Source organism: Chiloscyllium plagiosum, unplaced genomic scaffold, assembly GCF_037043375.1.
Source record: "Chiloscyllium plagiosum isolate Xiang-an unplaced genomic scaffold, Cpla_swu_hap1 HiC_scaffold_26, whole genome shotgun sequence".
Taxonomy (NCBI): Eukaryota; Metazoa; Chordata; class Chondrichthyes; order Orectolobiformes; family Hemiscylliidae; genus Chiloscyllium; species Chiloscyllium plagiosum.
This window is the reverse complement of record NW_028270164.1, coordinates 26,614,144-26,634,235: the sequence shown is the minus strand read 5'-3', so window position 1 is coordinate 26,634,235 and position 20,092 is coordinate 26,614,144. Positions and strand designations below refer to the sequence as shown.

General features: G+C 40.7%; 1 protein-coding gene across 6 annotated transcripts in view; it reads left to right on the top strand.

Moving 5' to 3' along the window:
* The window catches only part of kif21b (kinesin family member 21B), a 186,891-nt gene that overhangs the window by 67,652 nt on the left and 99,147 nt on the right, over positions 1-20,092 (top strand). For all 6 annotated transcript variants that reach the window (XR_015750940.1, XR_015750938.1, XR_015750939.1 and 3 more), the window contains exons 2-5: positions 9,230-9,452; positions 10,767-10,949; positions 12,707-12,856; positions 14,645-14,779. Coding sequence is in view for 2 of the 6 variants with exons in the window: in XM_087973596.1 (XP_087829722.1) it covers positions 9,230-9,452; positions 10,767-10,949; positions 12,707-12,856; positions 14,645-14,779 (691 nt within the window). In the remaining 4 variants the exon portion in view is untranslated. The remainder of the gene's footprint in view (positions 1-9,229; positions 9,453-10,766; positions 10,950-12,706; positions 12,857-14,644; positions 14,780-20,092) is intronic.

The window sequence follows — 20,092 nt, the reverse complement described above, 5'->3', positions numbered from 1 at the left end:
TCACTGCCCATTTTATTTCCCCCTCCCACTCCCTTTCTGACATGACCATCCTTGGCCTCTTCCATTACCACAATGAATCAAACCGCAAATTGGAGGAACAACATCTCAGCTTCCGCCTGGGCAGCCTACAACGCAAAGCGCTCAACATTGAGTTCTCCAATTCCAAATAACCTCCCTTCCCATCACCCAACTCCCTTCCCACCCACTCCCCCTCCTGTCCATTCCTCTCAGGCACCAACCGAATCATTCCAGCCATTGACCAATCAGGTCGTACCCTCTTTCTGTCTTCACCCATCCCCACCTCACCACCCTGCCCATCCCCCACTTTCTTTATCTGCAGCTCCCCTCACATCCACCCACAGTCCTAAAGAAGGGGTATCCCCGAAACGTCGATTTCTCCACCACCTGATGCTGCCTGGCTTGCTGTGTTCTTCCAGCCTCCTTCTTGTCTATCGTTGACAAAGTGAATAGCCAGGATCTTTTTCCCAGAGTGGGGAAGTCCAAAACTAGGGGCATAGGTTTAGGGTGAGTGGGGAAAGATTTAAAAGGGACCTGAGGGACAACTTTTTCATGCAAAGGGTGGTTCGTATATGGAATGGGCTACCAGATGAAGTGATAGAGGCTCGTACAATTACAGCATTTAAAAGGCATCTGGATTGGTATGTGAACAGGAAAAGTTTAGAGGGATATAAGTCAAATGCTGGAAAATGGGACTTGATCAGTGTAGGATGTCTGTTAGGCAGAGACAAGTTGGACCGAAGGATCTATTTCTGTGCTATATGACTATGACTCCATCTGCTCCTTGTTATATGATCAGATGAATGTCAAGGGTTGATTGTTAGATTTTGTCTTGTTGGAATTATCATTAAAGTTTGTGAGAAGATTTGTAGCTCGGGTGCTCGTTGTTGTGATTCTGTTCGCTGAGCTGGGAATTTGTGTTGCAGACGTTTCGCCCCCTGTCTTGGTGACATCCTCAGTGCTTGGGAGCCTCCTGTGAAGGGCTTCTGTGATGTTTCCTCCGGCATTTATAGTGATTTGTACCTGTCGCTTCCAGTTGTCAGTTCCAGCTGTCCACTGCAGTGGCTAGTATATTGGGTCCAGGTCGATGTGTTTATTGATTGAATCTGTGGATGAATGCCATGCCTCTAGAAATTCCATGGCTGTTCTCTGTTTGGCTTGTCCTATAATAGTAGTGTTGTCCCAGTCGAACTCATATTGCTTGTCATCTAAGTGTGTGGCTACTAAGGATAGCTGGTCATGTCATTTCGTGGCTAGTTGTCATTACCTGGCACTTGGGTGCTGTGAATGTTATTGCCACTTATTAACCTAAGCCTGGATGTTGTCCAAGACTGTCTGCATATTGGCAAAGGCTGCTTCAATGTCTGATGTATTGTGACTACTGTTAAATGAGTGTGCAAACATCAGCGAATGTCCACATTTCTGATCCTATGATGAAGGGAAGGCTATTGATAAAGCAGCTAAATATGGTTGGACCTTGCACACTAACCTGAAGAACTCTCGCAGTGATGTCCTAGGGCAGAGGTAACAGACCTCCAAAAACCGCAACCAGTTTCTTTATTCCTATGTATGATTCTGCACAGTAGAGAATTTCCCCTCACTGATTCCCATTGACTTCCCATAGCTATGTTAGGGCTCCTTGATGCTGTATTTGGTCAAATGTTGCATTAATGTCAGGGCAGTTGGTCTCATCCCACCTCTGGAGTTGAGCTCTTTTGTCTGTGTTTGGACCAAGGCTGTAATGAAATCAAGAGTTCTTTGCCAGAAACCAAACAAAGCACCATTGAGTAGGTTATTCCTTTGCAATCGTTGCTCAATAACAGTGTCAATGACACCTTCCATTACTTTGCTGATTTAAGAGTAGCACAGTAATGAGCCAGTTTGGATTTGTCCTCCTGCTGCTAGCTTTACAATTTGCCTCATTGTTTACTAGTGTTGCAGCTATATAAGAGCAGCTTTGCTCGGGCTATAGTTGTTCTGAAGCTTAGGTCTTCACTACAATTGCCAGAATGATGTTCAGGTCTAGAACCTTTGCAGTATCCAGTGCATTGAATCTATAGTGCTGTTTACCTGAGGAGGAGGCTGAGATGGATCATCCATTCACACTTCTGGCTGAATGTTGCTGCAAAAGCTTCAGTCTTGCCTTTAGCATTGATGTATGGAGTTCCCTAATTCGAAAGGTGGGGTTATTAATAGTGCTTCACCTACTCTTAGCTGTTTAATTGTCGGTCACTATTCATGAGTGGATATGGTAGGACAGCAGAGCTAAGATTCCTTTGTTATGGAATTGCTTAGTCCTATCTATTCCAAGCTGCTTTCATTGTTTCTCATGTAAGTCACCCTGTGTTGTAGCTTCACAAGGTTGATACCTCATTTGTATGCTTCTTTCACCAGGGTTGTCCTCCTGGCTAGATGGCAGCATTCCAATGGGAATATGCTGTGTTATGAAGTTACTGATTGTGGATGAATACAATTCTGCTGTTGCTAATGGCTCACATAACAGCATCACCTAGAATCTCTGTTTCGAGTTGATGTGTCATCCTATTCAGCATAGTGCCATGGAGGGTCCATTCAATGTGAAGACAGGTCTCTGTCTGCACAATTGCTATGCAGCGGTCACTCCTACCAATACTGACATGGACAGATACATCTGCAACAGGAAGTTTGGTGAGGATGAGGTCAAGTATATTCTTCCCTCTTGTTGGTTTCCTCATCACTTGTCACAGATACAGTCCAACAGCAATGTCCTTTCAGATTTGGCCAGTTTAATCAGTGGCGGTAACACTGTGCCATTCTTGGTGGTTGACATTAGAAGTGTGCCACCTACAGTACATTTTGTATTCCTGCCACTCTCAGTGCTTTATCCAGGTGGTGTTCAACATGGAACCGGTGTTCTTTCGAATTTTCTTACTGGTTGCATGGGCCTCTGAGGCCGTGCACGGCAGTGACGTCTGGAAGGAGCTAATGCACCCACTGCTGATATGCAGAACATTGGAGCAGCCACGCGCATGTGCAACTGCCCAGCTTAGAGGGACCATTACATGGACGGATACTGGTTCATCAGCTGTGGTAAGGCAACCAGGGGTCCAGTAATCTGGAGGTTTCCTCTCCTATGTTTCACCCAAAGCCATGAGACTTTGTGGGATCCAGCATCAACGTTGATGACTCCCAGTGCAACTTCCTCCCAACTTTTTAACACTGTGCCATATCTTCTGATGGATCTGTCTAGTCACTAGTATAGAGTTGGTGATTATGGTATCTCGGGTATTGTCTGCAAGATATGATTCTGTAGATGACTATGCCAGGAGTTGCCTGACTAGTCTGTGTGACAGCTCTCTCAACTTTGACCTAGATGTTCTTTAGGGTCAACAGGGCTGTTTGCCAACAGCGTTTCTGGTGCCTACCTTGGTGTCAGTTAGGCTGTCTGGTTTTATTCTTTCGTTTTGGCTTTGTTGTGGTTTGAAGCAATTAAGCAGCTTGAAGTAGATCGTTTCAGAGGCAGTTAAGAATCAATCACAGTGCTCTGGGTCGGGAGTTACATGAAGGTCAGACAAGTAAGAAAGGGAGATTTCCTTCCTTTAAGGAAATTTGTGAACCAGATTGGTTTTCATGACAAATGGCAATCATTATATGGTCATTATTAGGTCAACTTCTCATTCCAGATATTTAATGAACTCAAATGTCACCATCTGCGATGGATTTGAACCCAAGTCCCTCGGTCACTATTCCTGGGAATTTGGATTGCTGGTTCATTGATATTACCACCTTTTGCAAACAAGAGAGGTGAGGCTGAATTTTCTTGGATTAGAATTAACTGAAGAAAATTGAAACTCACTGTTTCAGACAGTAATAGGAACTTGGATTACAAGTCCAAAGGTGCAAATTATTTTATAAGACTCACTTTCCCTCCTTCCTAATTATATAAATAGACATGAATATTTTCCCAAACAAAATTTTTTGAGTAAAAAACAGACAATTTTTGAATTGACCCATTTTTCTGAAACACAAGTAAACATGTATCGAGCTGTTAAATATTTTTCGTTGAATTTATTGTGTGCGCATTATCCATTTTTTCCGATTGAAGTAATAGCTTTTTATTTCAGAAAGGTTGTATTAGTGGTTAAAAAAAGATTGCGAACAAAAAATGTGCGTAGTTTCACAAACATTGCCACTGTTTCCTGTATTGAGTTTTATTGCTGTACTACAGCTGCAGTATGCAATGGTATTAGGAACTTCCTGGCAAGTGAATGATCTACATCTCTTAAGAATAATAGACCACTGAGATGCACTTGCTCTTTGCCGAGTCAGCAGTGCATCAGCATGCAAGTCATTCTTGCTCGTTAAATGTTATACAATTGTAATCATTATAAATCTAAAGGCAATTGATCAGGAAGTTAACCTTGCCAACTCGTTAATGTAGTATTACTGTAGAATGTAGTTGATGGTATGCTTTTAAGTGAATGCAATTTTACATAGAAGACTTTATTGATTTTCAATGTTTCAAAAATGTAAGTGGTCTTTGAAGAATACAATTGGCTTAATGTTTTACCTTCATAGATTTTATAGAAAGTGCACTGTGCATTAAAGTGGGCAATGATTTTTCATTAGGATCTGACAAAGCTTTTAAGAACTAAAAGTCATAACTTATGCTGAGTTGAGACCACATGATTCCCCAGGTGTAGTCCATTAAAGTTAATTGGAATTTCTTTGAACATTCATTGAAAAGTTCTTCCCAAAGTAAGTGGCAAATACAAGAAGCTGTCACCCAAAAAAAGCCTACGTAAACTGGTGAGGTCAAAGCGAATATACTTTCATTACACAAGCACAAAGCTGAAATACTTGGCATGGACTAGTTGGAGTGAAGGGTCTGTTTCCATGCTGTATGGCTTTAACTCGGCAGTTACCACTCTTCTTATTACATCTCAGACCTCAAATTTAACAATTGACAAAATGTTCATGACAATGACATCCACAACTTAACCCCCATTAAGCTGGAGATATGACATTCACTTGCAAATAATTCATTCTCTGTGATTTCAGGTTCTCATGGCCTTTATTTAGTGGAGTGTTTGACAGGTTTCTCCATGTTCTCTCTTCTTCGCAGCCACTCTGTCTTCCCTACTTATGCATTCTCCCTCTTTCCACACCTGCATAGTAGCCTCCTCACAGGCCCCATACAAACTTCACGACTTCTTCCAACGCCTTGTAATCCACATGATCGCCTCCTATATCCCCCTTGTGGCATCCCTGTCTCTCCCAAAGACTTTTGTCGTCTCAATATCTTCAACCTCCTCCCCAGTGCATCCAGACACGGCAGACAGATGGCTGCCACAGCAAATAGCTCCCTGGCTCTGAGCGACTCCTGGACTGTTGCTCTTGCTGTCACCCTACCTCCCTGAATCTCCTGTACCTGGACATTCATTCCCACAGCTCTCTCAAGCCTATCCGCAGCCGGCATGGAGAGAAGCGGCTTCTCACCCATTTCCTTCCATTTTAAATATGGAGGCACCTTTTCTCTGGTCGTGTCCATGGGTACATTTTCCCGGATTAATGGAAATGCAAATGTATTTTGAACATCCGTCCATGAGCCTTCTCAAGTGAACATAATAGATCTTAGGGGATTACTTTAAAGAAGGCGAGGGTTTCATCTCATTGCCCTGACCAACGTTTATCCCTCAGTCACCATCACAAGCACAGAGTATCAATATCACTTGCTGTTTGTGGGGCATTTCCAAGTGTACCTCTTTGACAATCCTTCAAAAGCACTTTGTTCACTGTAAAAACCTTTTGGATGTCAGCTCGTTGTGAAAACTCCAGATGAATGCAAGTTTGTATTTTTTCACACCAGAGTCTATTGTATGTGGGATGGGGTGATGTTGAATGATCTCAAATGAGGATATCAACCATTGCATAACAGAGGGCATGAACATGTTTGCAAAGAAACTTTTTGCGAATGATTTTGAGGATGCCAGATGCACTAATGAACACTGATATAGCTTCACTGCTGCAGCAGTTGAAAAGTTAGAGTACCTTGTAGAATATTTGAATGGTAGCTACGTAGTTGGTCAGAAAAGGATGCAGCACTGGGCTCTGATCTATTAAAGGGCATAATATACTATCCACCAATCGGAAAATATGATGTTGATTTACACTGGTTAGTTGAACTTATGTTCAGGTCATTCAGAGAGTTTCTGGGCTGTGTTCATTTTGTGTCATAATCTAACAGACTCATTTCCTTCCTACATAAATATTGTTATAAGATGACACAGAAATGAACAGGCATTGGTTATTGGTACTAGCGAAAGAGATCGACAAAGTCTGTAGTGAAGAGGATGTTTGTAAGACAAAGTGTGTGGGGTGGGGAGTAGTGAAGAAAATGGAAATGAGTCAACTCTTCCAGGAGTTACGTAGCAATACTGAAAGAACCTTGTGAGATTGTACCACAGCATGAAAATGCCAGTTTTACTTTGCTTCATTAAAATCGTGATTTTTTTTGTAGAAATGTGTTTGTTTAAGAAACTGAGACAAAATGGTATTTTCACAGAAGTAAAAATACTTTATTTTCGCTTTTGAACATCACAAAAGAAAACACAGGTACTTAAACATAAAATGAAGTTAAATGACAATTCACAATTTAAAAGGAATTTGCCACTTCGGAGAGCTTTTGTAAAAAAATTGCAATAATGGAGAACCAAATGAAATAGAAAAATACTGTGGCTCCTGGAGATGTGATATAAAAACAGTGCTGGAGAAACTCAGGAGTTCTAGCAACACTTGTGGAGAGGGAGAGAGAGAGTTAATGTCTCTCCTTTGGGAGAAACAGAGTTAATGCTCCTTTGAAACATTTCTGAAGAAGTATCATTGAACTTGAAATGTTAACTCTTCTTCTCCCCAGATGCTGCCAGACCTACTAGTTTCTCTCGCACCTTCTGTTTTGCATTTTATTATTGAAGAACATTTGTTATTTATTATGACTTGAATTATCAAGCTGCCTCTGTGATGGCAGGAAGCTAGAAATTATGAAAGATTAGGAATAATTGGATTCTTACCTCCTGCAAAGAGCATGGGGTTAAATTGTTCCTAGACATTAGTGCAAAAGGGGTAATAATGGATTGACGTCCCATTTTACAGCCTTCCTGATTTACACTCTCAATGGAGAGACCAGAAATAGGCTGCTGATTATCTGTCTGTGTTAGGCCTGTTGTATGTTTAGTGCAAAGCCAGTTTTAGTCTTTCTGTATCTCGAATCTATCTTTGATTGACGTCAAACGTATAGGACTGTCCAAGTGGTTGGTTAGAGATTTGTGTACTGTTCTTTTTTTGCTGAGTACAATATAACCAGAAATAAAAACAAATCTGAAGTTTGTTGTGAAGTTTCTGTCAGCATTACCTAAAGGTGGTCTAAGTTATCATGAAAAAGTACAAGTTGAACGCTAATAAACAAATACAGAAATTGCTGGAGTAACTTAGCACGTTTGGCAATATCTTTGGAGAGAAAGCAGAGTCAGCATTTTGGGCTCAGTGACCTTTCTTCAGAACTAGTAGTGGATAGGAGGGTGGGGGTATATATGTCGAAGACAGGGGTAGGGGTTAAAGGAGTGACAGGATAGGTAGAGATGGAGCCCAAGGGGTGAAAAAGACAGGCAAACTTAACATACATACCCCCTACGCAATGTCTAATTTACCATAGCTAATCCACTTAACCTGCACAACTTTCGACTATGGGAGGAAACCAGAGTACCTGGCAGAAGCCCACATGGACAGGGGGAGAATGGGCAGACTCCACACTGTCGCTTGAGGGTGGAATTGAACCCAGGTCCCTAGTGCTGTGAGGCAGCAGTGCAAACTACTGAGCCCCCATCCTCCCTCGCAGAAGGGAGAAGAGAGATTTTTGCTCAACTCGAGTAATAATTACTGAGATAAAGCCAGACAAGTGAGTTTGGCAGTTATCATCAGAATTCTTGGCTGTTTCCTTTTGCCACAAAAGTGGAGAATTTGTGGTACTGAACCCACATTCCTAAATATGAGAGAAAGACTGTTTTTAGCAACTTGCCTTGAACTACAAAAATCAATTTTTACTCAAAACGCTGATAAACATGTGTACTGATAACAGCTTATCAAGCCTGTGTAGTATCTTTGGCAGCAGCTCGTGACCTCTTAGAAGGACATTTTACAGGCAGGCAGGCCTGCACAGCCACTCACAGAGATCTGTGCTGTTTTAGGATGGGACCAGATAGCCTCAGCCGTCAACTTTTTGAGATAGAGTATTAACAAGGTCAATGGTTGTCCTGATTACTTTTTTCTTAATTTCTCAAATCATCCTCTTTGTATGTCTCATGGAGTGAAAAGCCTTATATGATTAATAGTGGCTTCCAAGCTTTTTCTTTTTCAGTTTTTTTTCCCTCCATGAATGTGGGTGTTGCTGGCTAAGCCAGCATTTATTGTCCATCGGCAGTATTTATCACTTTTGATTTGAAGAAGAGTTAAATCAGACTCCAACATTAACTCTGTTTTTCTCTCCTTTTTCATAGCTGCTGCCAGATGTGCTGAGTCTTTCTCTTGCATTTTCCATTTTTGCTTCAGAGCTCCAGCTTTTATTTGACAACTTCTAATTCTATGTTGGGAAAACAAAACACGAGAGCAATTTAACTTGCTGTCGCTTCATTGTAATATTGTCGATAATATAATTTCTATCTATGCACCTGTTTGATCACTAACTGAGATACAGAGGTTTTTTTTTACTATTCTGTGTTATCAGATTCCATGATTCTGTTGTTTCCAGGTACAGGAAGTAATTGATTTCTGATAAGGCACCTATTGTAAAGCATTTTCTTTAGCATGAAGGATTGACCCATTAGGGTGTTGAATACTCTCCATAATGCATCTTTTGAGGCTCTGAAATGCCCAGTTAAAACTGGGAAAACTGCCCAGCAAGTTTTGTAAATGCTGTGTTGTAATGAGACTTTAATACTGTTCAGTATAACACAACCTCCCTCAGATATGCATTATTGAAGTAAAGATTTGAAGGGGAAGAAAAGTGAACATTCTGTGTCTATATTGTGTCTGTTTACTTTGAAATATTTCACCATTTTAAAAATTGGTTTATCATGTTTCATTGTTCGATATTTGCCATTCCAAATGAAATCTTTTTTTGACAGTGATTTATGTATTTGGAAAGATGCCAGAATTGTTTTGTGCTTTCCTTCCATAGAATACGTCCACAGTCAGCCAAAGAGAAAATTGAGGGATGTCATATCTGTACATTGGTTACACCTGGAGAGCCACAAGTCATCCTGGGAAAAGACAAGGCTTTCACATTCGACTTCATGTTTGATATAGATGCCACACAAGATGAGATCTATAAATCTTGTGTGCACAAACTTGTGGAAGGGTGCTTTGAAGGTTATAATGCAACAGTGTTTGCTTATGGGCAGGTAAGAGCTATATTCTGATGTTCCTGAAAGATGTTAACATATTAGTGTAAGAAAATGAGCTGGTGACTTGTGTACTACATTTCACAAGATTTCATATTAACATTAGACAGTAATTCAGTCGAGGGTTCCTATGGCCTCATAAATGGTTAGTTGGGATACTGATATGCAGAGAATGACAGCATCATATTATCATAATCCTTAACCTATCACTGTTTATATTGTCATGAATAAATTTAATGCCCTTGCTAAGACTTAAGCTTATTGCAAATACACAAGACAAAATAAAAACCAAAGTTGGAGGCCTTTAAAAACAATTCATTTCATCTGTATTATAATAATTTAAAAAATTACAAAAATAAAATGCTAAGGAGTAACATTTTTATCAGATCTTGAATCTTTGTCCAACCAACATATACAGTGCTACTGGAATCTGGTGACATTTTTCAAAAGCGTTTACGATTATGAACCTTAAAATGGGAATATAAGCAGTCACATGTAAATGAGAATAAAGTACAGAAAACATTAATACTGAGTGTTGTGGTGCTCTGCATATACTGTTTCATTCTGTCCAGATATGTGTTCTATGTAATTTCTCTTGAGGAGTTTTGTTTTTGTGAATATGAACCAATAGGTTCAGCCTCATGTCTGTTTAAAATCCTGTTTTAACAATCTTGTTAAAGTTTATGCCTCTGATGGCTAAGCATCACTATTCTATGTTAACGCAAAGAACAGCAGCTGCTGAAAATCTGAAACAAAAACCGAAATTGCTCGAGAAACTCAGCAGGTCTGACAGCATCTGTGGAGACAAAGCAAAGTTAACGTTTCTGATCCAGTGAACCTTCTTCAAAACTACTTGTAGCGAGGAAAAGATTGGCTTATATGTTGAACATAGAAGAAGGATGGAAGTAAGCAAATAGGTGGAGACGAAGCCCAGACAGAGTGAAAAACAGGGAAGAATAATGGTAAGTCTGTAAGAAAGAAAAGTTTATAATGTGGACCATAAGTAGGTGAGACCAGGCTAACTGTGTTGAAAGCAGCCCATGTAATGACAAGGCCATGGGTGTGGAGATGGGAAAAGGATACAGAGGAAGGTGCTCAGAATAAAAAAATGATTAAACTTGGTATTGAGTCCTGGCTAGTTACCAATAGTTCTGAAGAAGGATCACTGAACCAGCAACATAAACTTTGCTTTCTCTCCACAGATGCTTCCAGACCTGCTGAGTTTCTCAAGCATTTTCTGTGCTGTTATTAGTATTGCACGTTGAGTTGCTTTGTGGAATTTCTGTCTTATGTTGCATTTTATTCTGCTTCTAGACTGGCTCTGGGAAGACCTACAGCATGGGTACAGGGTTTGATGTCAATATAACAATGGAAGAGCAAGGAATAATCCCACGTGCAGTCAGGCATCTTTTTGAAGGAATCACAGAGAGAAAGCGAGCTGCTCAAGATCAAGAGAAACAGCCACCAGAGTTCAAAGTGACAGCTCAGTTTCTGGAGGTTTGTCAGCAGATTGCTTGCATTGCACAAGATCATTTCAGAGGCCTCGATGTATCAAATATTCTATAATTCAATAAAGAGTGTGGTGCTGGAAAAGCACAGCAGGCCAAGCAGCATCAGAGGAGCAGGAGAATTGACATCTTGGGCATAAAGCCACCATTCCTGATCAAGGGCTTATGCCCGAAGCGTCGATTCTCTTGCTCCTCAGATGCTGCCTGACCTGCTGTGCTTTTCCAGCACCATCTCAACTCTGATCTCCAGTATCTGCAGTCCTCACTCTCTCCTATAATTCAATACAGGTCAGGTTTAATGAAGATAATGTTCTATTGAAATCAAACATTTCCGTTTGAATTCATCCTGTTTCTTAAGATTTTGATCAGAATATACATTAATTTTGGGATTAAATATTATCCATAGCTAACTGCACTTTTAACCCAAACCTGAGGCTTTTGAGCTTGATTTCATTCATGTGTTTGTGATCGCACATGATCACGATTGTTCCACATTGTATCCATGCCACATCTCTGATCATAGGTGAAGGAGACATTAAAGGCAGTTTGGATACTAAGAGAAACAAAAACTCCATTGAAGAATGAAAGTTGACTAAAGTCAACAGAGCAAAGATCCTATAAAATCCTAAAAAGTCCTATATTTTGTTCATTTCTCAAAACCAAATAAAGTAACATTGCTGAATTTTCTCTGGGTCTGGAATAGATCCTTGGAATAAATTTCTGACCCAATGTAATTGACCATCTTGTTCACTTTGTACAGATGTTGAAGCTGGATTTACTGTTCCATATTGATAGCAGTTTGTCAGTGAGACTGTGTTTCAGTGTTATCTGCCTGACCAACCCACAAACAGCACCTCTGCTTCAAGTTGTGTAACCAAATGAAATCGATGATTGATTTGTGCTGAATTTTAAAATACTATAAATACATAAATAGAGCTTTTGTATTGTTGAAAAAGACTTTTTGTTTGTACTCATGAGGACAGTTTGCAACAAGACTAAGAAATAATTATGAGCACTCTCATTGAGATATTTAAAAAAAAATTGGAAAATTATTTTCAAGGGATGTAGACTGGAAAGGATAGCATTTTGTTATCCATCTCTAATTGCCCATTGCAAGGTGATGGTGAACCTTATCCTACAACCACTGTCTTCCACCTTGTGTACATAAATCCTCACATGTTTCTGGGGGGGAATTCCAGGATTTTGATCCCATTTTACTGATTGTAACAAGGTCAGCCGGGGGGACGCCATAGAATATGATTGGGGCTGTTAATCTAGTCCAATCATGAATCCCTGGCTGACAGAGATAAACAGGGGTGCCTGAGGTTCTGTTGACTCTGGGAGTTGGCTTTGAGGAAGCTGGACCATTGTCCAGTAAAGCACACATGTATATAAAGGATGACTTGGTGACAGGATACCAGCCTCTGTGGAGCTATTTCACCCATAACAGTGAAAGAAAAACAATATATTATAAATAGTGATGGGTGGTATGGAGGCGCAGGCGCAGGTGGTAGTTTTCCTATGTATCTGCTGTCTTTGGTCCTTCTAGGTGGCCGAGGTTGTGCATTTGGAAGGTACAGTTCAAGGAGCCTTGCTGAGTTGCTGCAGTGGTTCTTGTATATCATACACACTGCTGCCACTGCAAATCACTGGAGGGAGTGAATCTTTTAAGTAGGAGACTCGAATCCTGTACGAGCATCTTATGTTCAGATCTCTGCTTAAAATGTATCATATATCTCTTTGCAGCTTTATAATGAAGAGATACTGGATCTATTTGATAATACACGTGACCTGGATTCACGGCAGAGGAAATCTAACATAAAAATTCATGAAGGTGCCAACGGAACAATTTACACCAGTGGGGTTGTCTCACGTGTAGTTAATTCAGAACAAGAGGTAAGTACAGAAACAACTGAGCATATTATTAATGCATATTGTATTTCTGATGGATTATTTAAAAGATTTTTAGATCAATCATGGTCATGAATAGTTTAAAACAAAATTGCCAGTTCACTATTCTTTGTTCCAGTTTTTGCACTTTATTTTGTCAGCTGCTGTTTAAAATGTTGATGAGATCTATGTGTGCTGGGGAGGGACATGAATAATAACAATCATGATCATAGACTCACTGCAGAGGAGGTTGGCAGCAGTGAATGAATTGGGATCAACCATGGATTAATGAAAGATGACTTGCCCTGTCAAGAGTTGAAAGCAGAGCACTTTACAATCACTCAGTCTTCCTCATGACCTAGATTATGTTTTCTTTTTTGACCTCTGTTGCTTTCAGTTTTGCATGATGACCTGCAGATAATAAAACTTGACAGGGCTACTTTAAAGCTATAATTAACCGTGTTTTATGTGTAGCTTGGATAAGTAGATACAATGTTACATTTTTCAAGTGATGTCTCTTGAGACATAGCATACATCAATGAATTAAAGCTTTATTTTTTAAGTCATAAAATATAATTTGAGTTAGATTTTTAGCAATACAGATTATATGTTCACATGTGGGAAATAGTGCTCAAGTAATATTTTTAATAAAATTTTCTTCTAACTTTTGTTTAGATGGAGAAAAGTAGATGTTGTTAAAAATCACACAACACTGGGTTATCGTCCAATAGGTTTATTGGGAAGCACGAGCGTTCGAAGTGCTCCTGGAAGAAGCAACACTTCAAAAGCTAGTGCTTCCAAATAAATCTATTCGACGATAACCTGGTGTTGTGTGACTTTTAACTTTGTCCACCCCAATCCAGCACCGGCACCTCCAAGTCAAAAGTAGTTGTGTCTACCTTAACAAGATAACTTATAATAAGTTTGATGGCACTTTTTCCTTCCTGCCAGTAGACATGAAATTTTGCTGGGTTTTAGCTCAAATGAAGTCAAATCCCTTTAAATAGCTTATTCAAGCAACCAGTACAGCATGAGAATCAAACCTAAGCTCTTCAGTGGCACCTGACACTGCCTCTACCTAGTTTGCTATTGGTGGAGCTTCTAATTTGAATTTGAATGATTTTTGATTTAATCTCCAAGACCAACAACAATGCAACCTAATTTTTTTATAAATCAAATAATTTAGACTTTTTTATTTTAAATTTAGATGTAGAATTGCATTTGTTTTCTGTATCCTTATGCAAATTTATAATTCAATCTGAAAATAAAATTCACTATGATTTAATTGTTTCTCTTGGATTCAATTTTGCTGGCATTTTTTGACTTAATGGAATGAATTACCCCATCGGTGAATTATTTGAAAATCTTTTAAGCCTGCCTTTCTTTTGAGTATAATACAACTTGGATAATTATTTTGAAGTTAAAAATCTCTGAGGGACATAACTCCAGTGAATTTAAATACATTTAAGAAAGCACAAAAGGTTTTGAGAATATGAATGACATTTTTCTTAATATCCATTTTTTTCTTATTGGACAGTTGCAGAAAGATCATTAAGTTGTTAATTGTCAATCATCTTAAGCTTGACATTTCTTTTACAATAATTAACTTCTAAGTTTTCTGTTTCTGTGTACAATAGCAAGGTCCTGCATTGTCATGAATGCAATATTTCTTATTAACTGCTTGGTTTCTGACAGCCACAGTTGGGAATTACGTGTTGATTAGTTTTGTCGTCTTAATCAAGTCAGCAGGAAGCTGGTGAAAGACTGATTAGTCCTCTTGACTTTTGTTTCCAGATGATACAATGCTTGAAGCTGGGTGCTCTTGCTCGCAGCACTGCAAGTACACAGATGAATGCAGAGAGTTCCCGTTCCCATGCTATATTTACAATCCACATCTGCCAAATGAGGGTCTGCTCCAGACCAGATATGGTAATGTCGAATTGTAGTTCAGGCTGAAATAGAGTGTTATTTTAACGTTCGGTGAAACCTGAGGTTAATGAATATTAAGGTATCTCCTTCAATGTCGGTATTGTTAGGTATAAAATGTCTGAAGTTTCAGGATTTGAATTTATTGTAGACATTCCTGGTTTTTAAAATCTATTATCAAATGAAAGGAGCCAATATGCACGTGCAATAAATCCTTATATTTAAAACTCTTTCAAGGAATTTGATTGACCAATTTTATTGCAGAACCCACTGGGTCTGATTGTCATCTGGTGTTCTTAAAAAGGGAGAACAATGCACAGTGATCTCTTTCTTTCCAAACAAATGTGTTTTACATTCATTACGAGAATAAAGTCTTTGTATTGTGAATCCCATTCATTTGAGATCTAGTGTCTCTAGCGCTTTTTTGTGTTAACTGCACAAGAGACCCAAATAGGATCTTAGTAAATATGTACTCTCTCTCATGAGTTGGAGATCATTAAATACTCTTAACAGATACAAAACCATATGTGCACATTATCTTGTATTGTAGACTTCACAGAAACTAAATTAAACAAATGTTTTTCAGTATTGCTGTATTTCTCAATGCTTCATTGTTCTAAAGATGGTGACTCACAGAAGACTTTTGTTTGGGACAGGTAATATTTTGGTGCCTCACACACATGACTGTTTCTCATGTGTAATTCTAAACGGTCTGTGTTAGAAGTTATGGGCAAAACTTTTCCCTCCCTGGTGTGGCATGAGCAGTGACTTGAAGGTGGTTACATGTAGTGAGAATGAGAGTCAGACATTTTCAATGTGAAGAAAAATGTTCCTAACTTCCCCTCAAGCTTTAAATAGCAACTTCATAATACCATCGTTTAGAGGCAACTAAGTTATTTCCATGCATTTGTATCTTGTTAAAGTCTAAGATTGCCTTACTTGTACAGGTTGATCTGCTATAATGCGTGTTTTGTCAGCACAAATTGGATAACGTGATTGACAAATTGTGCACGTTGTTTGGATAATGCAAACTTTCAGTTGAACTGATATAGCAATTCTAAATTAGCAATCTATAGAAAATCACAGCATGATTTTTCTGTAGCACAAGGTTGCAGAGGAACACAACTGTTGTGCTATAGCAGAACACCTTGTCAGACACTTTCCAATTCACCAAGAAATTAGCTGAGGTTCAAAATCCTGGTATTTAGACAGATGGGGTACCTGTCCAACTGCTTCCTCAGCAATGTCCGTGCACACACCTTCCTCAACCCTTCGCCCTTGCAAATTCACAACTACCAACCTTGCCACCTCAGCATCACTGCTCCTGGACTAGTTCGGATGCCATTTCAACACTTAACTTTGGAGCTCAAGGATACCTACAGTTTTTATGCTTCTGCCTGGTTGCTTTTTCCTTACGGACACACACACATACACTTCACAAATATGGATTCTTTTAGAAAAGTATAGCACAGAACAGGCCCTTTGGCCCACGATGTTGTGCTATAGTTTAATCCTAATGTAAAATATAACCTCTATATTGGGGAGACAGGCCGCCTACTTGCAGAACGTTTCAGAGAACACCTCTGGGACACCCGGACCAACCAACCCAACCACCCCGTGGCTCAACACTTTAACTCCCCCTCCCATTCCCTTGCAGGTCCTTGGACTCCTCCATTGCCAGACCATAGCAACACGACGGTTGGAGGAAGAACGCCTCATCTTCCGCCTAGGAACCCTCCAACCACAAGGGATGAACTCAGATTTCTCCAGTTTCCTCATTTCCCCTCCCCCCACCTTGTCTCAGTCAAATCCCTCGAACTCAGCACCACCTTCCTAACCTGCAATCTTCTTCCTGACCTCTCCGTGCCCACCCCCACTCCGGCCTATCACCCTCACCTTGACCTCCTTCCACCTATCACATTTCCAACGCCCCTCCCCCAAGTCCCTCCTCCCTACCTTTTATCTTAGCCTGCTTGGCACACTTTCCTCATTCCTGAAGAAGGGCTCATGCCCAAAACGTCGATTCTCCTGCTCCTTGGATGCTGCCTGACCTGCTGTGCTTTTCCAGCAACACATTTTCAGCTCTGATCTCCAGCATCTGCAGTCCTCACTTTCTCCTCAGTGTGGATTGTATCATTTTCTTAGTGTAGAGGTCTTTAGTGCTCAGTATCTGTGGCCTGGATGCTGTTTAGCAAGGAAGGAGAGTTACTCAGCTTGTGCCATAGGGGAGCACTGATTGACCAAATGGGTGCATGTGTTGTTGTGCAACGTGGCTGTGTCAATGTAATACCTGCAGCACATGCCAGCATTTTTTACAGCTAATGCTCTACAGGCAAATGGCTAGAAATAAAAGTCAGAGGGAGAGCAGCCCTTTAGTAGGATGAAGTGGGATCTGCAGTCAGTCCAGGAGTACTGCCACATTCAGTCAAGAGGCTCATCCGGTTCCAGTGCTGGGGGTTTGGCTATGGTCAATTTCCAGAGATTCATATTTTTGCAGTCTGGGGATTGAACCATGGATAGCGCAAACAGTCTGAGGATTACAGATAGGTCAGTTGGAATGTGAGAGAGATTGGTCTGAGACCTGCAGTGAAACAAAGTTGTGGTTGGAATGTGGTAGAAATAAATGGAAGAATGGTTAGTGCTGATGCAAGACCAGGAGAATTAGTAATATGTCCCCAGTGAATGGATTAGGGGCACAGAGTATGGCAAAATGTTTGAGAGAATGAGGTGGATGAAGGGTTGAGTGGTCATGATGATGGATGCAACAATGAGAATGCAGTCCAAGAGCTTTGGTGAGATGCATGTGCATTGGCAGAGTAGGATGAGTGTGATGGCACTTAACCTTGAGAAACACAGTAGATCCTTGATCTTCTTCCTATAGTGCTGGGATTCCTGTACATCCAAGGCACAGTACTGTCCCAGGCTGGCATTGTCTGGTGGTGTAGCCTCCTGTGGTAGCTAGAGGAAGGACAGCCCTGCTCTCTACCAGCCCGTCCACCAACACGTCCACATGCAGAGCAGGGAGTGAGCTTTCCTTTTCACTTCACCATGTTTTGAACGTGGAAGATCAAGTACCACAGCGTGAGGGGTGGTTCCTGGATTACAGCATTTGAAGTGGTGTGTAGCAGGGCCTTAAAAATGGCAGCAGAAGTGTGAAAGCAAACTTTCCTAGCAGTGGCGAGCATTTCAGCCTCTCCCTCCATACAGCTCCCTTAGACAGATGCTTGGCAGCCCAGTTTCATCATTAGTAAGGTAAAGAGTGGAAGATTATGTGAGAAAAATCAGTGAGCTACATTGGATCAGCTGCCATGCAACTCATTCAACTGAAGAGGGCTCAATTTAGATTAGATTACTTACAGTGTGGAAACAGGCCCTTCGGCCCAACAAGTCCACACCGACCCGCCGAAGCGCAACCCACCCATACCCCTACATTTACCCCTTCACCTAACACTACGGGCAATTTAGCATGGCCAATTCACCTGACCTGCACATCTTTGGACTGTGGGAGGAAACCGGAGCACCTGGAGGAAACCCACACAGACACGGGGAGAATGTGCAAACTCCACACAGTCAGTCGCCTGAGGCGGGAATTGAACCCAGGTCTCAGGCGCTGTGAGGCAGCAGTGCTAATCACTGTGCCACCGTGCCGCCCACTCGACAAAACATTTTAACACTGCAAAAAAATTAGAAAATTCTGCCCTGTGTGACATTGTGAGCAATATAGTCCAATTTCATCCAGGGTTCAAAAGCTGAGATCTGGTTACAGACTCATAATCATACTACGTGGACACAGGCCCTTCGGTCCACCATGTCTATACTGACCAACAGACACCAAGGTATACTAATCCCATTTACATGCACTTAGTTCATAGCCTACTGTGCCCTGCCATTTTTAAGTGTTCATTTAGATGCTTCTTAAACATTGCGAGAGTACCTGTCTCCTCTACCCCGTCAGGCAGCAAATTCCATATTTCTGCCACCCCCTGGGTGAAACCATTTTTCTCCAGATCCCCTCTGAAACACTTATTCCTCATGTAAACGTATGTCCTTGGTCTTCGACGTCTGTCATAATATGAAGATGCTCATGAACTTTCCTCTCTATGACTCTCATGATTTTGTACACCACAATTGGATCCCCCTGCAGCTGCCTCTGCTCCAGGGAAACCAAACCCTGCCTATCCAGTGTGTCTTCTTAACTGAGATTTTCCATCCCAGGCAATAGCCTGGTGAATCCCCCCAGCATCCTCTCCAGTGCAATCAAATCCTTCTGATAGTGTGGCAAACAGAACTGCACACCACCCTATCTACCTTGACTTCCACCTCAGGGACTTGTACAGTTCAATCCCTTTGTTCCTAAATACTGCCTCGGGACCTATCATTCATTGTGTATATCCTTGTTGTTTACTCTAGCATCAGCCCTCCACCAGACTGCCACTATATAGTTCATCATTGCTGTAGCTAGTTCTAACCTCCCCACTGCTTCCTTGGCTGTGAGCAACTAATTCATTACAGATCTTGGATCACAGAGTAACATATGGTTGTACTGTGGACTTGGCACCAAATTAGAACATTACATTCGGTCTTTACCCAGTATCAGGACTCTCTGTTGCATTTTTGATTCTCTTTATTTAATTACCCAAATGCTAATGTTTAGGTCTCCTCCTATTTAAGAGCGGTGTTTAAGAATTCTTGTCTTTTCACATTTAAATAAATTGATTATTGATAAAAGTGATCATAAAACTGTGGAATTGTCAGAAGACCCCAACTGGCTCATTCATATCATTTTGAGAAGAAAGCCTGTTCTCATTGCGTGTGGCCCTAATTGGTCTCCAGTAACACAATAATATGGTTGAAATAGCTCAGCAAGCTAGACTGTTGTATCAAAGTACTGCAAGGCTCATAAAGAATTGCCACAATTTCATGAAGAGGACCTACCATCACCTTGCAATAAAATAAGGAATAGGTAGGTCACAGCCCTCACCATATTCCCAATTGACATGTTACTGCTTCATTTCACTTTACTGACAACCCTGTTCCTGTTGTTAATAAATAAACTTGTATATCTTTAGGATGAAAGTCTTGAAAGTTGGATGGGAACTGAGCTGATGCTGGGCTGAATTTATTCGAGGAGATGGTTTATTTTGGTTGGGAAAACTGATGAGATAAATTTTCTAGAGCTAGGAGAGAATTGCTGGGAGAAGGTAATGTGAAGGTAATGAGTTTGTAACTGGTTAGAAGGGTGTCAGTTTAGCTCAGTTGACTGGTTTGGTGGCAGAGTGATGCCAACATTGTGGATTCATTTCCTGCACTGTCTGA